The sequence below is a fragment of the Manacus candei genome, unplaced genomic scaffold, assembly GCF_025592945.1.
Source record: "Manacus candei isolate 608988 ecotype Guabito, Panama unplaced genomic scaffold, ASM2559294v1 h1tg000046l, whole genome shotgun sequence".
In the NCBI taxonomy this organism is placed as follows: Eukaryota; Metazoa; Chordata; class Aves; order Passeriformes; family Pipridae; genus Manacus; species Manacus candei.
In genome coordinates, this window is record NW_026138094.1 from 6,647,631 (window position 1) to 6,667,004 (window position 19,374).

Here is a 19,374-nt window from a genome sequence, read left to right on the forward strand (position 1 = left end):
CCCAGCTGGGCAGGGAGGGCTGGCTAGAGGTGTCTCAGAAATCAGGGTCAGCTCTGGAGAGACTGTTGGGTTCCGTGCTGTGAAAGCTCTTTGGCTCTCAGAAAATTACATGGGCATGTGGAATCACAAAAAGTGATGTTTAAATTTGGAGAACATTTGTAGCAGGATCTTCCAGCTGGGAAAGGAGTACCTGATCTGCTTATCTGCTGGTTTGGATAGTGAGTTCATATGAACAATTTCAAAACAGAAAACTTGCTCAACTGTGCTGCTGCAGTGAAATGAGCATGTTCCCAGGATCTCAAGGACTGTAGGCTTGTGCTGGGCACTGGGAGAAGTCTGGGATGGTGTCACACTTGTGCATGTGGGGATAAGTCACCTTTGGTTTTCCTTGGGTTTTTATGGGCAAATGATAGGAGGAGCCTGTCAGTAGACAGAGGTGCAAGTTTGATGAAGACATTGAATATCTCCAATGCACAGTTTACTGTTCTTGTGAGATAGTAGCACTGAGTACTGTCTATTGTACTAGTCTTACACCACAGGAGGGGAACTGAGGCACAGGGCTTTAGATTTACATCTCAAAATCACAGAATCAGTGGCAAAGACAAACCAAATAGCTGGTTTCCAAATCTCCACTCATTGTTTGCCTTGCTCTCTCTATAAAGATAGATCTATGCCCTCATACTTCTTGCCTGTTTTGTCACATTTGCCTGGCTCAGTCAGACATACCCTACTCAGTGTTTGAGGACCTTTGTAACTATTATGTCATAACCTAGATAGACTATTCTAGTTACTGATAGTTTTGTAAAATGTAATCTCAAACTCCTTAAAGACCAATTTTAATTAAAGTGCTGAGAAATAGATCACAAAATCCCACGTGATTAATGATGAGTATATAATTGAGCAAGTAATCTCAACCAAATCACTTATGCACTTTGTGCTTCAGTGGCAGAAAGAGGTCTAAAAATCAGACTTCTGTACTGCTAATTTTTAATGATGCTGCCATTATGAATATTGCATTCAAATATTTCATGTTTGGACAGAATTAACTTTAATCTTTCTGCAGTGTTGCGTTTTTTCCCCCCAAAAAAAGTTGTCTCCTACCATATAGATATTTATGAAGAGTTGTTCAGCAAGAAGGGTTGCATATCAGAGAGAGGAAAAAGTGGCTGTACTTTCTCAGAGTAGCCAGTGCCCCTGGACTGCTCTGCTTTGGGGATTCTTAAAGGGATTCTGCATCACCTTTCCTGAGCAGGCCAAGTAGCTGCACTGAAAATGAAGCCATGTTTGTCTTTAAATAGATGCCAGAGATCACAGTTGGTTTCGAAATTTTAGGGCGCCAGTTATCTGCAATGGCACTGCCTGATATGCAGTGTAAACAGAACAAAGAGGATCGATCTTTTGTTACCTGCTTTTATTTATGTTTATTGAAACCCCTCTCTATAACATATACCATGTGTTTGGAGGGAAATGTCACTTCCTAAACTGAGTGTGCTCCTTTAGGTATGTGGTTACTCTTGAGAAAAATAATCCATTTGCTTGAGCAAGCTCCTTTAGGCAGTCTTATGATATAGTGTGCTTTTTACTGACTCTGGAAGGGAAGGGAGGCTATTTTGTAAATTCATCCTTATTTTTTGTAGACTTCTGAGAGTGAGTGGAAATCTTTTAAGCTGAGCATGTGGCAGATGGAAGTCTCGTGGGCACCTGGATGGGAACTTTTGATCTCTGCTGCAAGGTACCCTGTGGGTGTTACCCACCCAGCCTGCTGGGGCACAAGGATCTGCACATCCTTAGGGAGAAATGCTGAAAGGTTTTACCCCAACGGTGTTCACAGATAGAGCTTTGTGGGCTTGTATGTGACCCATGCATGTCTGCTGAGAGCTTTGCATCCATCAAAATTAATTTATCTCAGAACATTCAACCCCCTGCCATCTTCTTTGGTCTTCTGTCTCTAATAAAAATATTTATCTACTCAAGCAATAGGTTGAATGTAAGTTGGCTTTATTACTGTAGTGACGTTGAATGCTTGGTTGCTGGGTAACCTTGCTTCTGATTTTATGGTCTAGGCCAGCTCTGGCAGCAGAGAGGTGTGGCCATGTATTGCACTCTGTTGTCAGGCTTCTCCTGAGATGATCAGAGGTTCAGTGTCAGTTCTCCTATAGCACCTGGGAAGCTGTAGACATTTGCCATTTGTTATGTGAAAACCTGGATCCACAAGGAAGGTCTGAGAGAGATACATGCCTGACAAGAGGACCAATCAAGGTTTAAAAGAAAGGCCAAGCTCTGTGAAATCCAGCACGGAATCAGGATCTGCAACCTTGAATTAGACAAGTGACCATAAAACTGATGTCTGACTTACTGCAGGGCTTTCGCAAACTGGGATACTAGAGCCTCATGGTTTGGTTTGCTTTTTCTTGGAGGGTGATTTAATGTTTTTCATTGGAAAATAAGGTTTTGCAACTAATCAGACATGGAAGAAAATGAAGGAGCAGATATTTTGGAAACCAGCTCTGTCTCTAACGGTCCCTGGTGCAAGGTGAGAACTTTTTCCCTTCCTCCCCACAATTACAGAAATTATTATCTCTTTCTGCTGTTTACAAATGACTTGAGTAAACCATTGCCCTTGGACCAGACTGAATACAACCTCTGCATCAGCTTTGTAAACAACTTCAGAAATTCCTTAGAGCAAGGTTGTGCTAAACATCAGGCATAGAAATAAAATGGTAATGTGTGTGGTTAAGCGACTGTCATCTGCCTCGCTGGAAGTTTCAAATATCTGAGTAACTACAGGTTTCTGTGCCGTGGAAACTACCAAAATAGTTTTCTTAGGTGTTTGGAAAATCCAGAAACTTCTTGTAATTTTAGCAAAGCCACTGCTTTAAGATTTGCAGGTCAAATGTGTTTAGTAAAACCATAGCAAGCACAGGGTAAGATAAGCATTAACTTGGGCAAACAAATTGACAATTTAACTGCATGGAACTCAGTGTCCAGCAAACTCCTCATATTCTGCCAGAGCTCATTGGAGAGCATTTAACCTTTCGAATGGGTCAGCTGTGCTTTTTGTCAAATACCGAACAGTGACGTTCAGAGATTGTTTTCTGTTTGCTTGTGTTTGTAATTTGATCTCATGTAACAACATTGTCCTCGGCTCACATATAACCACGGGGGTAACTCTGACATCCTGGCTGAAAAAAAAAACTTGTTGTTTCCTGTGCTTGAAATTTGAAAGATTTCCAATTTGGACAGGTTTGCATGTTTATAGTAATCTCATCCTGTTACTTGAAATTAAACGATTATGATTTGGGGAGCTGGGTATTCTCCCTCCATTTTGGTTTGCCCAAAAATACTGGGGTTCGTTTTCTTCACAAATTTTGGAGAGGACTGGTAGAAGTTTTGCTGTTGACTGTGCTGAGGCCAGGATTTCAGTCCAGACATTCATGCTTTGGAGAAGGAGTCTCTGGGAGATGACATCAGAAATGTGCCAGTTTACATTCTGGCTCAGAATTGCCTTTTCTTCATAGGAATTACTGGAAATTAAGAGAGAGAACTTAGGAAACTGGCAATCTGAAAATATCTGAGTGCTTGCTACTTCTTAAAAAATATTCTTAGTGAATACAGACATGTGTGTATCTAATGAAAATATGTTTGGTTTCAAGAGCTGGTCAAGTGAAAGGAACTCAATCACCTTGTCCTATTGGAACATCTGCTGAGCTTGGTGCACCTCAGGGCACTGCTCAGACAGTCGTTCTCATTAGTGCTTAGGGTCTTTCACTTGAGTATATCTAACAAAAACATGCATTGCTGTTGCATTTGCTGCTTTTACTTTCTTGTTTACTAAGTTGGATATCCAGTTGAAAGGCAGAAGCAACACACCGAAAAAAAAGGGACAAAACAATGAGAGCAGTTTGTAAACACCAAGGCTGAAAATTATTCACCCCAAATATTTGGCAAATGGGCAACAATAGCAGAATATGTTCACAGAACTCTGGACCAGTTTGCAATCAAAATGTCTGTATTTTCACAGCATACTGTTAATCTTGGATCCTCATTTCTGTGGAGGTAGAGAATTAGTAACTGATTTCTGGAAGTACTTGCTCAGTCAATTTTTACTACATCTGCAAGTGTGCCTTGTTTCAAGAATATTGTCTCTTTTTTAGACTGAGATTTTAATTCTTGGGAGCCTGGGCAGGATGCATGGCTGTGGCAGGAGAGAATATATTGAATAATAACATGCACTCTCTCATGGCCTGTAAGTTCACAGATTAAGTGAAGTTTTACATATTACTGTTTCACAGCTCATGGAATATGATTTTCCTTCTGCGAAACTGATATTTTCTAGTTTTTCCTTTAAAAAATGGGGAAAACTCCACCCTACTCCCGAAAAAACCACCATATTTTAGTTATATTGGTTGCAGTCTTAACCATTTTACTTCAATGCGATAGCACATTTTTTCTCAATAAATATTGAGAAATAATATTGAGAATAGCTCATTAATCAGCCACTCAGCAACTGTCTTTGCATCTTTCAAGTGCAAATTTGTGTTTGCAAATAACTTTGCATCTTATTGTGGATACAAATGTTACTCATTAGAACCTCTTTGTCGCCTTCCCAAAATGAGGCAATTGAAGATCCAGCTACAAATATTTGTGTTTGTGTTTCCTATCTTAGTGTTTAGTTTAAGAGGGTTCAGTCTTATCTTAGTGTTTAGTTTAAGAGGGCTCAGTCTTAAGCAAAATGTGTTGATGTTCTTTTATTTATGTTTATCATAAAATGCTGTCATTTTCTGTAGTTAGGCTGGGAAACTTGTGCTGTGGCTCGGCACAGGGACTTGCATAAGGGCTGGCTCACACCAGCAAGGCCTTGCTTTCATAGAATTTTAAATGCACTTGCAGGTTTTTAAATAAAAAAGAAACTGGTTAGTTATTAACTTGCAGAAATATCTGATTTTAGAGAACAGAAGATTACAAAACAAACTGGATTTTCACCAGCTCCTGAAGGGCAAACAGAACACTGCATCTGGGGGGAGGGGGGTGAGGAAGAAATTTGCTCCTTGCATTTCCCTGCAATGTGTTTTTATGTTGAAGCTTTTTCACTCTAATAGTACTTCATGTAAATGTTAATTAGCACTCCAGGGGAAATGTGTTAACAAATGCACCTTTGACACAGGTCCACAGCTACACTTTGCTCTGTAGCTGCAGGCTGGAAAGATTAGCTGGCAAAGTAGCTTGTGCTGCTTTTGAGGAAACTCTTCAAACAGGAGTTCAGTGGAGTTTGCTGAATGCTTTGACTTTGCTGCTCCGCTGCAGCTCAGACTGTGCTTGCTGCTCTACAGAAGAGGTGCTGGGTAAAATGTGAGCACTTGTAAGAAAGAAGATCAAACTCGTAGAAAAGGGATACTTCTAGCCATTAACAGGCTTCAAATAAGTCTGCTTGGGCTATGGCTTTCATGTGATGAATAAAAAAACATCTTGACTTAGCACAAACTTTGTGGCAGAAATGATTCCTCCTCCTGCAGTGCTGATCTTGATTAGCAATAAATACAGTGGTAAAGTAATTCCTGTAAGTTGTTAGAGTAGAAAGGTAACAGTGACACATAAACACATTTACCTCATCACTGCACTTCTTCACCTTTCCATAAACAGCACGTCAGAGGTTCAGAAATGGAAATTATTTGTAGGGTGGGATTTTCCAGCAGTATTCAAACCTGCCTCAATTTAGGTTAACATGTAGATATTGTGGTGGTTTCGGACCAGATTAATTCCCTAAGCTGCCGTGACTTCTGTGAAAATATATGCAGGGCCATTTTTCAAGATTTGGTTTGTTCAGCTGTTTATTTCTGTGCAGTATCAAATCCCAATTTCTCCCTGATGAGAAATAGCTCATATTTAAGACAGTGAGAAGAGTCCAAGGTTACTAGCAGCTCTCTGGAAATGAAGTTGGTAACTTCAGCCCAGCCCTCATGAGACTGGTCTGGGGTTTGCAATAGCAATGAAAGCCCTGCTGCAGGAGCATGCCTGTGTCTTCAGGAGTGAAGGGCAGCACTGTTCAAGGGAGTCCTCCCCTTCCCCAGAGCAGGATGTTGCATGAAGGATGCTGGTGTTACCATGTGGCTCTTAATTGGGTGGTCTGACTGTGGCATCCTTCTTGTGTTGCCCTCAGTGGGTACTTGAAAAAAGTGTGTCTTATACTTTTTGCCTTCCTGTAAAATTATTTCTTTCTGGCTATTCTGGCCCTGTGGGGAGTTTCAAGCCTGTGAACTGTTGCTGGTGAGGGTCATCAGCCTCTCTTTTGGAGCTGACTCAGGTTTTCAGAGACTTCAGCAAGAAGTAGAAGGATGGGCAGAATGTGACCTAGGGCATATCTGAGTGGTGAATTGCCCCAGGAAGCCTGACCTCTAAATATGTTGGCCATGGAGAGGCACTGCTGCTTTCTGCTCACTGCATCTCCAGGTTACAGGTGTGAACCAGGCTGTGCAGAGTGTTCTCAGGCTGCTTGTCCCAGCTGTGCCTTTAGCTTGGCTTTGCCTGTGGCCCGTGGTCTGGGACAGCCCTGAGATGGTTTCCCGGCAGAGGGAGTTCGTGTGAGCACTCTTATTTTGAAGTGCAGGTGAAAGAAACACCAATCTTCTCCGCAGTGGGAGATCTCTTCACTTTGAATTGCTGCTAGATAAATGTGGCCTTGACTCAGTGAAATATGTCCAAAACTACTGGATGGAAGCCCTCTGGCACAGTACTGCACGAGGATGCTGCTGCTCAGGAGGAGAGTTTTATTGTGTTTCATTCTGCTCCCTCCTTGCCCCTGCAGGGAGCCCCATCTGAGAAAACAGCCCCCCAGTTGTGGTCAGAGCTGCCCAAACCTCCTGTGTGGTGAGGCACCGAGCAGGGATGGGGAACCTGTGAAGGCACCCACTGCCCCACAGCACACAGGCATCCAAGCCTGCCCTGGAGTGTGCTGCTGCTTGGTGGACTCCATCAGCCCCTCTGTGCATGGCTGGATTTTGGCCTCAATCTACCTGCCTAAGAAGTGGTGATAGAGGTCAGACCTGAGCTATGCTGGTTGGTGCTGTGGATGTGTTAAATGGCTTTATTAAGAGTGATGGGCTTGGTTAGCGTCTGGCCCTGCTTCTGCTGAAAAATTCGATGTGGGAGGTGCTGGGCCCTGGATCTGGCTGCCAGTAAGCTCTGGTAGGCAACATCCTGCCTTTGACACCAGGTTTTCCTAAGGCACCAGGACCTGAAATTCCTGCTCAGACTTAATTCTGCCTAAAACCAAGTGTTTTCACCCAGGGAAGGTGTGAGACAAGGCTGTGTGAGGGAGCAGCAAAGCCTCACAGAGACACCTCCTTCTCCTTCTTCTCCTTCTCCTCCTTCAGGCTGTGGCACAAGGGGTGCACGGCCTGAGGAGGAGACAGCACGTGGCACCTCCAATGTCAGCTGGCAGTAGGTTATAAACAAGCAGACTGCCTGCTTCTGTGTCCTGTGCTGGTGACAAAAGATAGACGTAATTTTTAGTAAATTCTGGTTTCAATAGCTCCCCTTCCCACCTGATTGTAATTAGTCTTCTCAACTGTTTTACTTTCACCATTTGTTTCTATATTCATAAATCTTGTCTTCCAAATTTTAGCAAAAATAGATATACCAGTCATCAGTTGTCTGAGATCATGTAAAAATTGAAACTTAAGGACAGCAGTTCCATCCACAGAGTTGCTGTCTATCTGTCTGGCTTTGGTTTTGGCTCCTGCTGTAAGTAATCTGACTCCTCACCCTGCCAGGTGTTAAAATTCAGCTCAAGACAAGTGCAAAACTCTCTCAAGTTTTGATAAGTTGTTTGCTGTCTAACTCAGCAATAATCTGGTTCTCACATTCGAGTAAAATGATCACCCAGCAGGAACCGGACCTCTGTCTTGTTGAACGACGAATGTTGCTTTAGTTGCTCAAAAGGAAAACATACAAGAAGTGCAGAATTCTTGTTGACCCAACAACTGGAAGAAACATCACAACATTTCCTAAGTCAACACATGTCAATTTTCAAAACAAAATCTAAACAGCAACCAGAAGCTTTTAAGACAGGATATGATACTATGACCAAACCAAGACATTGAATCTTTCCTGCCTAAACCGTGGGGAGGAGCTGGGAGCTCTCTTTGATGACGTTAGCTCATGTCTCAGAAGAGCTGCTTGTGCATGAACATACCTGCTTTGCAGTCAGGAAATTTAATTATTGCTTTCACAGTAGCCCTCACAGAGTACCCTCTGCATGAAATATGCATTCATATGTGATGTGTCCCATAATTTTTTCTGTTTCCGCATATGGGGTTAAGGTTAATGTTCCATACACTGTGGACAAATACTAGTTGCTATGGGTACCATAGCCTTGGATTTCCTGTCTCCTGAGTGATTAAATTCCCCACCTTAATTTTACTTTATTGGTTTGTTTCTGTAACTCCTTATTTCCTTGGTTTGCTCTCCTTGAGTGAGCAAATCAGGACATTTCACAGGCTACTGGGATCTACTCAGGCTTCTGTATTTTGTGCACCAGCGTCAGGAAAAATTGAGTGTTTTTCACAAGGTGTATGAAGCAGCAGGTGATAGAGCAGAGTGACACCCAGCACCCCAGGGGCTGTGTGAGCCCTGGCTCTGCAGTGGATACCCCAAATTCTTAAAGCCTCTGTTGCTGGAGACCACCCAGCCTCGCTGGACTCCAACACTTGTGTAGTTTTACCATTGGAGTGTTCCTTCCTGCTGTGCTGTCTCTGTGCTGTGTGAGCTCATCTCCTCGTGTCCTGCCTGCAGGAGATGTGGAGAACAACTTTATCTGTTCTCCTCCTCAGGAGCCTAATGCTGGTAACAGCCAGATTGAGCAGTCTGCCTGCCTGCTGGGATTCATATGGAGAGTATCAGGAGGAATCTGGTGGAGTTTGAGGGTTTCTGTCTCAGGTCCTACAATAACAAAAGGGCTGCATTTGGCTGATGGGATTTGGAGGCCTTTGTAACACTGCCAGCTGCTCTCCCAGTGCTTTACAAACTGTGCAGATGTTTAGGTGTATTCCATAATCCTAGCCTTCCAGAAAATGGCATAAAATAATATTGAAATGGGAATGACAAGCTATAAAAACATAGCCCTAGTTGGTAAGTAAAATGAATAAGTAGCTATTAAATGCAAAATGAAAAGGCATAAAGAAACAGTGGGGAGCTTTTGCTGTTTAATCTTAAGTGTTCTATAAATAAAGCCAGATTGCTACATATTGACAAATTTGGCCACCCCTAATTTAAGGTATGTCATAGGCAGTGGAAAAAGTGTCCAACCAACCTGACTAATGTGGATAGAAATAGAGAGCAATTTGGAAAACTAATGCTAGAATGCCAGCTTTGTAGCTGCAGACCCTGCAGGCTGGATTTCAGTGCCATCAGCTGAACAGCACTTTCCTTCAACAGCCTTCGTGGTATTGAGGTTGATTAACTGGCACTGTTTACTTTGAAGTCATGATAATTAAAGCTGGAGTGTCATCTGCATTGTAATTAATATGCTCCTCTGCACCTAATTCATTCTGACAGTATAGATTAATGATGGTAAATGACCAACAAGGATTTATCGTGAGATGATTCTGTGTTCTACAGGCTGCCTCAGACAATTACAGGAAGTGATTGTTAAGTTTAGGCTATTGTCCTGGTGTAATCGTGCATGTGCATTCTCAGCTTTGTTTTGCAGTAAAACCCATCCAAGATCTTCATAAAGACTCAGTTATGGTCCCTAAGAGGCTGAGCCACACTCGTAAATGTGGGAGAGGGAAGTACAGGCTGGTGATACCACTCCGAGTTTTCAGTGTCCCTGTGTGTGTAGCCCCTGCCAATATCAGTAGGAGCTGAGACTGAGCACTATTTCTGCAAATTAGATGCTTTTGCAAATGTAATTGTGTTGGGAGGTCAGGCAATGGGGTCAGCTGTGCAGTGAGGTGCCTCACTGGGGCTGGGCAGCCTTGTTTGTTATCCGTGCTCTTTGTCTGTGGCAGTGCTGGTGTCTCCTCTAGTGCCATGGGGAGGAAGGGATCTTTTTCTCTGAGCATGGGCCACAGTAACTCAGCAGTCCTGTCTGCTAAGAACTGCTGTGTGTCTAAGCAATAGCCTCAAGAGTGGTCATTATTTTGAATGACCAATGCACACCATATAAAAGAAATGTCCCCTCAAAATGAAGGTACTGAGTTCTCTGCGAGCTCAGAGCCTCAGGAGGTTTCACTAGTCAGGCTTGCAAAATCTTGACTTTCAAGCCAAACCGGTCACAGCTGGGGAACAACAACACATCATGGTAAGCAAAGGTCACTAAAAATGATATAAATGAAGTAAAATTTTCCAGAGCACATAAGGTGCACAATCTCTGCTTACTCCTTGCAAAGTCGTTTCACCAGTGCATTTTACTTATGATACCTTCCTTGTGTACACAAGGACTTAACCTAGCTTATTTAAACTGCCTCATGCATTGCTGCAAGAACACCTGATTAACAAGATGATCGATGTGTGCTGTTCCACTTGTCAATCAATAGGAATTAATATGCAGGAGACTAGTCCAAAAATGAGAGATTATAATGGAGATTTCCTTTTCTTTGTTTCACGCAGTGTTGCTGTGTGAGCAAACAGGTGCTAATAGGATGAGCAGAGCTCCACTGCCTCCCCTCCCTAAGGCTGGCATTTTCCTCGTGCCTCATTTGTACCAATCCCAACCTTCCCCCTAGGAGTGGTTCTTCTGCCGCAGGATGTTCTGGGGGTGCCCCTCCAACCTCCTGTCAGTCCCACCAGCCTCTGCAGCACCTTTTTCAGTGCTGGCCATGAGCATGGGGTTGGCTGAAGCTGTCATTGACCCCAAATGGACTCGAGTCAGTCCCTGGTGTGGTTGATCTACCAGTGTCTATCATGCCAGACCAAGCACAAGGCTTAACTGCAAGTGGTTTTAGTGTTTATTGGAAAATATTGCTCTGTTTTGCCTGTGCAGCCCTGGGGACAGGAGCATGATCCTGGTAACTGCTGGTTGTGCAAGGGTGCTCTCTGTGCTACTTTCTGATGACACAGTTTCTCTTCTACCAGTAACCCACAGGGGATGAGTAAATAGACCCGAGGGAACAAGAAAGGTGGGGAAAGAATGGAAAAGCAGAAACACTTTTTCCCCCCCCTCCTTCTTCTTCCCCCTGGTAACGAAATCTATTGGAAAGTGGGTGTAGCTGAACTGGCCGTCCTTCCCCAGCCTCAAAGATGGTGATGAGGTGACTTTGGAGGGGAGGAGCATGTGGATGAAAGAGGAGGTCTCTGGGGCACCATGGCCATGGAAACATGCAAAGTTGGTGTTACTGTTTGTTATTGTTGGCTGCAGAGACGCCTGCTCTGCACCTTCAGCCCTGAAGAAACTGGGGTACATCTGAAAGGGTTTATCTGTGAATAAGAAAATAGGGGTTGGGAGCAGAGCTGGATGAATGGTGAGTTTTTTTGTTTGCTCTCTGACCCCTCCCCCTCAGCTATGAAATATAAACATAGGTCTAATGAAACTAAAAGCAGAGGTTCCTTTGGAGAAAATTGAGGTGGCTTAGGAGGAAGATTCTTAAATTTTGCAAAATGTTCTTATTCAGTCCCAAACAGAATGCCTGCTGTTGCTTTATAAGCTGTTTATGTTTGTCCCTTTTCATTTTGGAAAAGAAAAAATCAAACCCAAACCATTTCATTTAGAAAATACCAAAGCAAAACATTTCACAGAATCATAGAATAGTTGAGGTTGGAAGGGACCTCTGGAGATCATCTAGTTCAACCCCTCTACTCAAAGCTTATTTGAATATGCTATATATTTCTGTTTTGAGTTTTTGTCTGTGTTCAAGTTATTTCCCAAATTTAGCTTGAATTTCCAAAGTTACCCTTCCTCCCCCCTTGTATTTTGGGGTCAACTTATTACTTACTGATTTTTTATTTCTTAGGCTTCTATATGGGAAATCTATGTCCTTTCTGCCAGGCTGACAATGTACACTGTCTTTAGACTTCATATAGGAAGTGTTTTCCAGATGTCATGGATTTCACATAGTTTCTCTTTTCCTCTGCCATATAGCTTTATATAACCACAAGTGTTCGACTTTATATTTGCTCATTGCAGCACACTTGTGACTTAAAAAGATGTGGACACTCATGAAAGCAAAACATCAGTACTTGTTATAAAGTAGTACTATACTGTCTGCTTGGCTTCCTACCTGTGTCCATACATAGAATCATAGAATCATTGAGGCTGGAAAAGACCTTTAAGGTCATCAAGTCCAACCGTAAACCCAACAAAGCCAAGTCCAACACTAAACCATGTCCCTGACATCTCAAAATGCTGATCCATATCTGCCAATGATTTACTAAAGGGACAAAGTAGTGTCTGTTATTTATCCACTAGCTTCTTTTGCCAAGTAAAAAAAAAAAGCAGCTGGGGACCCAGAAACATGAATGACTAGGATGCCTCAGACTTGGATGTGCCCAAAAGCTTGCACAAAGCCTTAAACAAGGCTGCATTGTGAAAGTAATTTGTTGGTACCCATGACAGTGTCATCTTTGTGCCCTGTGGGGTTTGACACCTGAATTCCTACTAGTTGGCGGTGAGTGAAACTGTCTTTTGCCTCTGTGTGAAGTGCACTGATGGGAAGCTCATGTAAAGGAAACTCCTCACTTGATTCCAGTACTGCTTGAAACTTGTCCACTCTCTGAAATGGAGAAACAGTAATGGCTCTCTCAGAAAGTGCAACTCAGCCCTTCTACAATTTTTTTTCTTTTATTAAGGATTTTAATTTCCTTTCTTGCCTTTTCTTATTGCAAATAATAATTTAAAAAAACCTGCTAAAATTCAGGGGTTCCTTAGCAAAACTATTCCCTCATGCTTTCAGCTGGAGCAGTTTTCCAATACTGACATGAGCTCACAAAATGTTAGTCTGACTCTAAATAAAATTTTCCAGAGTTGGCCGAAGGTTTTGGCTTAGTTCTAGAATAAACTGTTTCGGAAATCTTTCTGGAGCGGATTCTGGATAACCTGGCACCATCTAAAGGATTAAAAAGTCATGCATAATTTGCCCTTTCAAAATACTCATGGCTTTTAAATTTCTCACCCCAGAAAATATCTTTCTTTTCATCAAACATCAGCTGTTTCCAATTGCTTCATTCTATTTTGGTCACTTATTCTCTCTTTTCCTTCCCATGCATGACTAAATATCTCCTTTAAATCAACTTGAGGCAATTCGTTTTTCCATTCATCCATCGGTTGTGCTGGTTTCTTTCACTGTTGGAATGCAACATGAATGTCATACATTGAAGGAGCAATATCATCTGTGCAGTCCTGAGTGAGGGAGTGCTTGGCGCCAGTTCTGCAGCTTAATATGAGAAAAACATGACAGCTGCTGGTTTCTGCATGTTTTAACTGGTTCATTTTCTGCAGCTCTAAGCAGAAATGCTGAGATCATGGCAGCCCCACACAGCAGTGTGATGGCCTGATCTGTGGTCCCACGGTGAGCATACCAGCTCCTGGGTCAGTGGGATTCATTCTATCTCAGCTCAGCACTAAGCTCAAGCAAACTGAGTTTTTTTGAGGGTCAGGCAGGTTGAGCCTGTGAGCCAGGCCATGCTGCTCCAGCCATGCTCCTTGTGAGTGATTCCAGGTGCCAGCCCTGATAAGATGGTCCATGAAAGTCATGCATCAAGCTTCAGTGACCAAGCTCTTCAGTAACCTTGTTTTGTTGCCCTCAAGTTAGAATGAAATTTCTCCAATCTTTGATCTCTTGTATAATGTACAAACACCCACCAGATTTCTGACCCTTGAGTATGCAACACATGCATTTTCCTTTCAGTTGACAAACACAGAACCTGAAATTATCCAGGAAAAAAAAAATACCAAGGCCAAGTGTAGGAAAGGGTTTGTTTTGGTTTGGATTTTTTTCTTTTGGTGAAGTAAAGAATATGCTGGAGACAGATTTGACAAAATGAATGATCCAGATTTTCGTGGCAGTTGCATCCCAGCTCTAGCTGTCATAGCCACAGCTGATCTAAGCTGTGCTGTGCACTGCAAGGGAAGGAATCAGGTTCAGGCCTGCCAGAAGGCCCTGAGCACTAAACCTTTCTGTCCAGAGTGGGATATGTAAAGCTACATTTCCCCAGGATTGCTGCCAAATGACTAATCTTGGACACTTTCAGGCATTCCAGCATGTCTGGTTAGTGGTTACTCTAGCCATCCTATCGTGTTTTTGGGAACCAAATGTCTTGCATGCTAAAGCAAGGTGCATATTGTACATGGGGTGCCCATAATGGATGTAGGCAGAGTTAGCGGCCAGCACACAGTGACTTTACATCAAAGATAACCTTGTGAAGAGGGATCACTGTGTATGTACTCAAAGTCAGAGATGCAGGGGAATCAGACCCCTTTCTTTAAAGTTTACTTAGGAGTCATTGGCAGAGAGGGCTTTTTAAACACAGAGTGAATGAATTAGTTCATTAACTTCTGTTTTCATTTCCATGCAACCTGTTATGGCAAGAGGTGAGCTAATGAAACTGTGCACTGCAATCAGCCCTTGCTCAGACAAGCATTACACTATTTACAGTAAGAGAGCTCATGCTTTCTGCAAAGAGACCCCAAACTCTGTTATATAACCTTGCTTGTTCCAATGTACTAATGGAATCCCTAAAACTGGACTGTGGTGATTCTTTTATTGCATGGTTCACAGAGTTGTCTCAGGGCATACTCCAATGGGTATTCAAGCTTCATCTCATAGGATTTTCCTTTTTGTTTAAGGTTTCTAGAACCAGTAATATGTCCAGACACTGACCATCTGTATGTCTTTGAATGCTTTCCTGTAGGCAGTACCTCTGCCAGAGGCTACTTCTGGTTCATGTGAATGCTGTTTGGAGTTTCACTGTACTTTTTACTTCAATGATAAATTATTGTGGTTTCCAAAGGTTAATCATTAGTGCTCTGCAGAAGAGATGTCCTGTCCAGATAGTGTGGTTTCCTTTTAATTGTCTTTTTGGATCTTGCTTTGTTCTTATCCTGTGGGATAATGTGCCAAAGATGGCACCGTGCAGGCTGTGTTGACAAGAGTCGAACTGCACTACAAAATTTTCCTTTTGATCCTGCTTTTTCTTCTGAACTCCCCCAACTCCTTTTTCCCCCTTATATGGAAGTCCTTTGCGCTGTATCTCTTGTTTGGATCAGTGCTTGATGGGTTGGATCAGGTCACGGTACTTTCTTGTCTGAGGCAGCATGGATGAGAGGATGAGCTGACCTCCACAGCAGCTGGTTATGCGAGGAGGGAGCCATGTGCTGGTGAAATCGGCTTCCCAGCCCCAGCTAACACACTATGTTGTCTTGTCTTTATAAGTAACACTGAATCTTCTTATAAATGTATTAAATTTTGTGGTTACGTGAATCTATTGTCTTTGTTGAGAATTACAGTCAGTAACCAGTTGTACCAGTGCAAGGAGCTATTGTCATGTCCTAACCTGTTCCCTAAAATACCAGGTATCTTCATAGAGGAGGCTTAAAAGCCCTTTGTCAGGGTCCATTCACCCTGGCTAGCTAAACCCAATTTTAAACTCACAGAACTCAATACTCATGAAACACACTTCAAAAGAGGACTAAGTAGCTGCTTTAAGTGGGAAGAACTAGGGGCTACAGATGCCACCCACCAGTTTCCTGACTGGCTGGTTGGGATGTGTAAGGGCTGGGGATTGTCCCCCTGAACACTGTCTCCAGGGCAGTGCTGTGAGCCATCCCAGGTCGCTGGGCAGCCGTGCTCGGCCTTCCCGGCTCTGCTCTGCACCAGGAAAGGGAGGGAGTGCTCCAGCTGCATCCGGCCCGTCCGTCTGGCCACAGGAGGCCCTTGAAGTACAGAACAAAATAAATTCCTTCAACCCTAGCAATTTTCTCCAAAGCAGATCAGCAGGCGGCAGGCCTGTGTTGTGTGGCTTGCAGCGGGCATTCGTGAGTGTCCCGAGATGCCTGTGTTTCGATGACTGTATCCCAAAGACATGCCTCTGGTGTTTTTCTGTGCCCACAAACAACATTTGAAAGACATCACATAGAGGACCAAAATCATCTCAAATGACTTCAGTGGACTTGCTTCTGATCCAAGAGCTCCTTGCCTGGGTACCAGCACTCAGGCACTCCGGGTGATTTGGCCACAGAGAGCCATCAGCAGGCTGGGAGAGAGCACATCAGGACACCTCTGTGTCTGCTGTCCATCCTGCCAGAACTGCTACTCTCAAAGTCCCTCTTGAAAAGGAACTGAACTGTTATGCAGAAAATGCCAACAGTTCCATGCTCAGACAAGAATTAGTAAGTCTTTTAAACCAGCAGAGTTGAAAAAATAGGCCGAGATGAGAACTGTTTCCTTGTGAACGGTGGGAAGGTTGTCTGTGGGTTTCTGAGCTTCTTCAAAAGTGTCAGGTTATTCCCCACATACAAATCAGAAACTGAATAACCCCACTGCACGTCTCCCCATACATTAACTCCTTTTTCTGCTGTAGTTCCCATTCCTTACAAAGCTGGAAGATATTCCTTTCTAGGGGCAAACCTACTACCCTAAATGCTACATCACTTGACTGTTACTAGCATTTTCCTGGTAAATTGACTTTCAGAGAAACGCACTCTTCAGTAAGTATCAGAAAGTTATTGTGATTAAAGCCTTTTAGATGATCATTAGACAGTTCAAGCCTGTGGCTGACCCCAAGAAGTTTCCCACTGATGCAGACCAAGATGTGCTAACTCTAGGAGAGGCAAAGCATTACTGCAGAACATAGGTTATGAGACACTTGAAAAATATGGAATTGTACTTGGCTATATTAACTGTCTTAAATATATGATTTCCCGGAAACCACTGAAGCTTTAAAAGGTGGGGGCTGATGAAGGGAATCAGCTTACAGCCTTACTTCTGGGTAGTGACAAATACTTCCTAGGTGATGTGGAGCAAGTCACTCCATATTTTCCCATCTATAGGAATTAGAATCATAAATCAACTAGTATTTATGATGTGTTCCAGTATGTCTGTGATAGGGCCATATAACTTTAGATAAAAGAAAGTTTACTTTTATTCGTTGTTCAAGAGATAAAAGGAAGCAGCACAGCGTCTGCTCTAGAAGAAATCCATGGTTTCTATAATCTCTTCTGAAGTTCTTCTCTCGCTGAAGTGTTCAACAAAGCTTGGATGTAATGAATTCTAATCGAACGTGCCTAATTTAGCTGAACACTTTAAATTCTTTCAGTTATATGGCTCCGGTCTGTCTGTTTTTGTTTTACCTTTTTTTCCATTGCTGAGCTCCATAATTGTTCCTTTTAGCCACAGTCACCTAAGGTCAGGCTGTACCTTGCTAAGGAGCCGAACCGCAAACAAGGCTGCCTAAATCACGTGTCTCCAGCCCATTCCTGTTATTAATCCTCCCCAGTTCTGGGCCTAGCACTTGGCAGAGCAACAAAAGTAAACTTCTGATAAAAAGTTCGCATTTTCTTCAAGTGGAGGATGAACTGGATAATTCCTGCCTTTATTTTTTGAAGAATATTGTAGTGTGGAAGCTACCTCAGATTTATTTCAATAATGCAGGGGGTACAAATATATTGAAAGACCAGTGTTTGTGCAATGTGGGTTTAGTCTGATAAAATTCTGTTTCTCTTCCCAAAATGTCTTTTAGAGTGCTTTCATCAGTAAATATTCTGTCATTGTAACAAATATGATGCAAGGCTTTAAACTGATGAGAAAATGACCAAAGTATGTGCAGTTTATACTCTGACAGGAGGCTGCTCTGGGTATTTAGGTTTTGTCTGATATCTACAGCACTACAAAGAATTTTCATTCCTTCTTCGGTCTAGACAGGTCCCTTTACTTTCTCTTACTCCTATAATATTCACAGTCTTCATCTCTGCTTCCATTCTTTGTCTGTTAACTTCATTGCATGGGAGCAGCCACAGCAGATTCAGAAAATCCAATTGGAAGGGAGAGCAAGGTTGATATACTTTGTCCCCTGAGCCTCTGAGGAGCCAGTGCTACCAGTGCCTTGTGAATATAACTGTCACTATAGGTTAATGCCTTTTTTTTACATTCTTAAATGTTCAACAGCTTGAGCTGCCAGTCAGGAAAGTTTGCATTTCTCTGGTTTGTTTTGTAAAAACAGTATCTGCATGAAAGAAGTCAAAGTATCACACGTAACATGTACACCTACAGTCTCTCTCCAAGCACAGCACTTCCAAACAGCCCTTGGATACTAACTTTTTTTCTGTTATTTAGCTTACAGTATTAATAAAAACTTGAACGGAAATGCTGTGAGGGATGGAATTTGCTATATTGCTACTTTCTTCTTTAATTTGTTTTTCTTTTGATCATCTGTTACATAATCAGTGAAATACCTTGCAGCTGGACACAGAGTTTCTGCTGTGAGATGAATTTAGACTGTTCTCTCTTGTAGTATTTTTCTTGAATACCTGTACTTCTCCCCAGCGAAAAATTGATTTTGCTGGGATTTGCTGTTCCTCCTGAAAAAAAGCATAGCTGTGTGTGAAAAAAGCTTTTGTAGTGAGGTTCTTTTAAGTGTTTAGATTTGGGGGTCTGAAGAGATGTCATGTGCATGGTATGATCCTGACCTTCTCAAACGACTCTGACACTTGCCTAATCAACTTCCAAGAGTGCAAGGACATGAACAAATCTTCAGTTGCTTTGTCCAGATTGGTATACTTGTTGTGCTAGTGAATTTAAGAGCAATTGTTCTGACTTGGTTATCTTAATTCATTGTGAGTGAAACTCCCTGAAAGCAGCAGTGTAAACCAGATTAGGTTTGTAGGGAAAGGTGCATTTGGCACTTGGAGCATGTGAGAGATAAGGGAAGGAGCAACATTGCTCCTGGGTACCTGCAGCCACCAGAGAGGCCTTTATGGGAAGGCATAGGAAGTAGGGAACTGTGCCCTGGAGGTATATCAGGGAGACAGAGAGATGGCATCACAGCTTATTTCAAGTGAGAGGGACTAAAAAGCTTCTTGATGGAGCATTAGGAACCCACTCCCTTGGGCACAGTAAGTGCAGACACAGAAGGTCTTGCCAAGGTAGATATAAACCATGAGATCAGGCCCTTCAGTTCATCAGATCATCCCCCACCCCATCTGTTTGGAAGTCTCTCATGAATTTAAAGCACATATTTTAAAACTATTTTTCAACTCCGTTCCCAAACCATGTTGGAGGTTTTTTTTGGTTTTTTTTTAGTGCTTGCTATTGTGCCTATGTTACAGAGCCTGTCAACCCCTGCAGCACCCAGCTGTGCTGGCTGTAACCATAATTCACACAAACTGCCAAGTGCTGTTCTGCTTAATATGACAGATCCTTCCGTGATAGCTGTGCTACAGCCAGC

The 19,374-nt window shown here is 42.7% G+C and overlaps 1 protein-coding gene across 1 annotated transcript in view; it reads left to right on the forward strand.

The window, feature by feature from the left end:
* Positions 1–2,098: 2,098 nt before the first annotated feature.
* PDE8A (phosphodiesterase 8A) overlaps positions 2,099–19,374 on the forward strand; it is a 155,266-nt gene continuing 137,990 nt past the window's right edge. Inside the window, exon 1 of the mRNA XM_051796609.1 lies at positions 2,099–2,533. Within this exon, the coding sequence (XP_051652569.1) occupies positions 2,468–2,533 (66 nt within the window). The 5' untranslated portion in view covers positions 2,099–2,467. The remainder of the gene's footprint in view (positions 2,534–19,374) is intronic.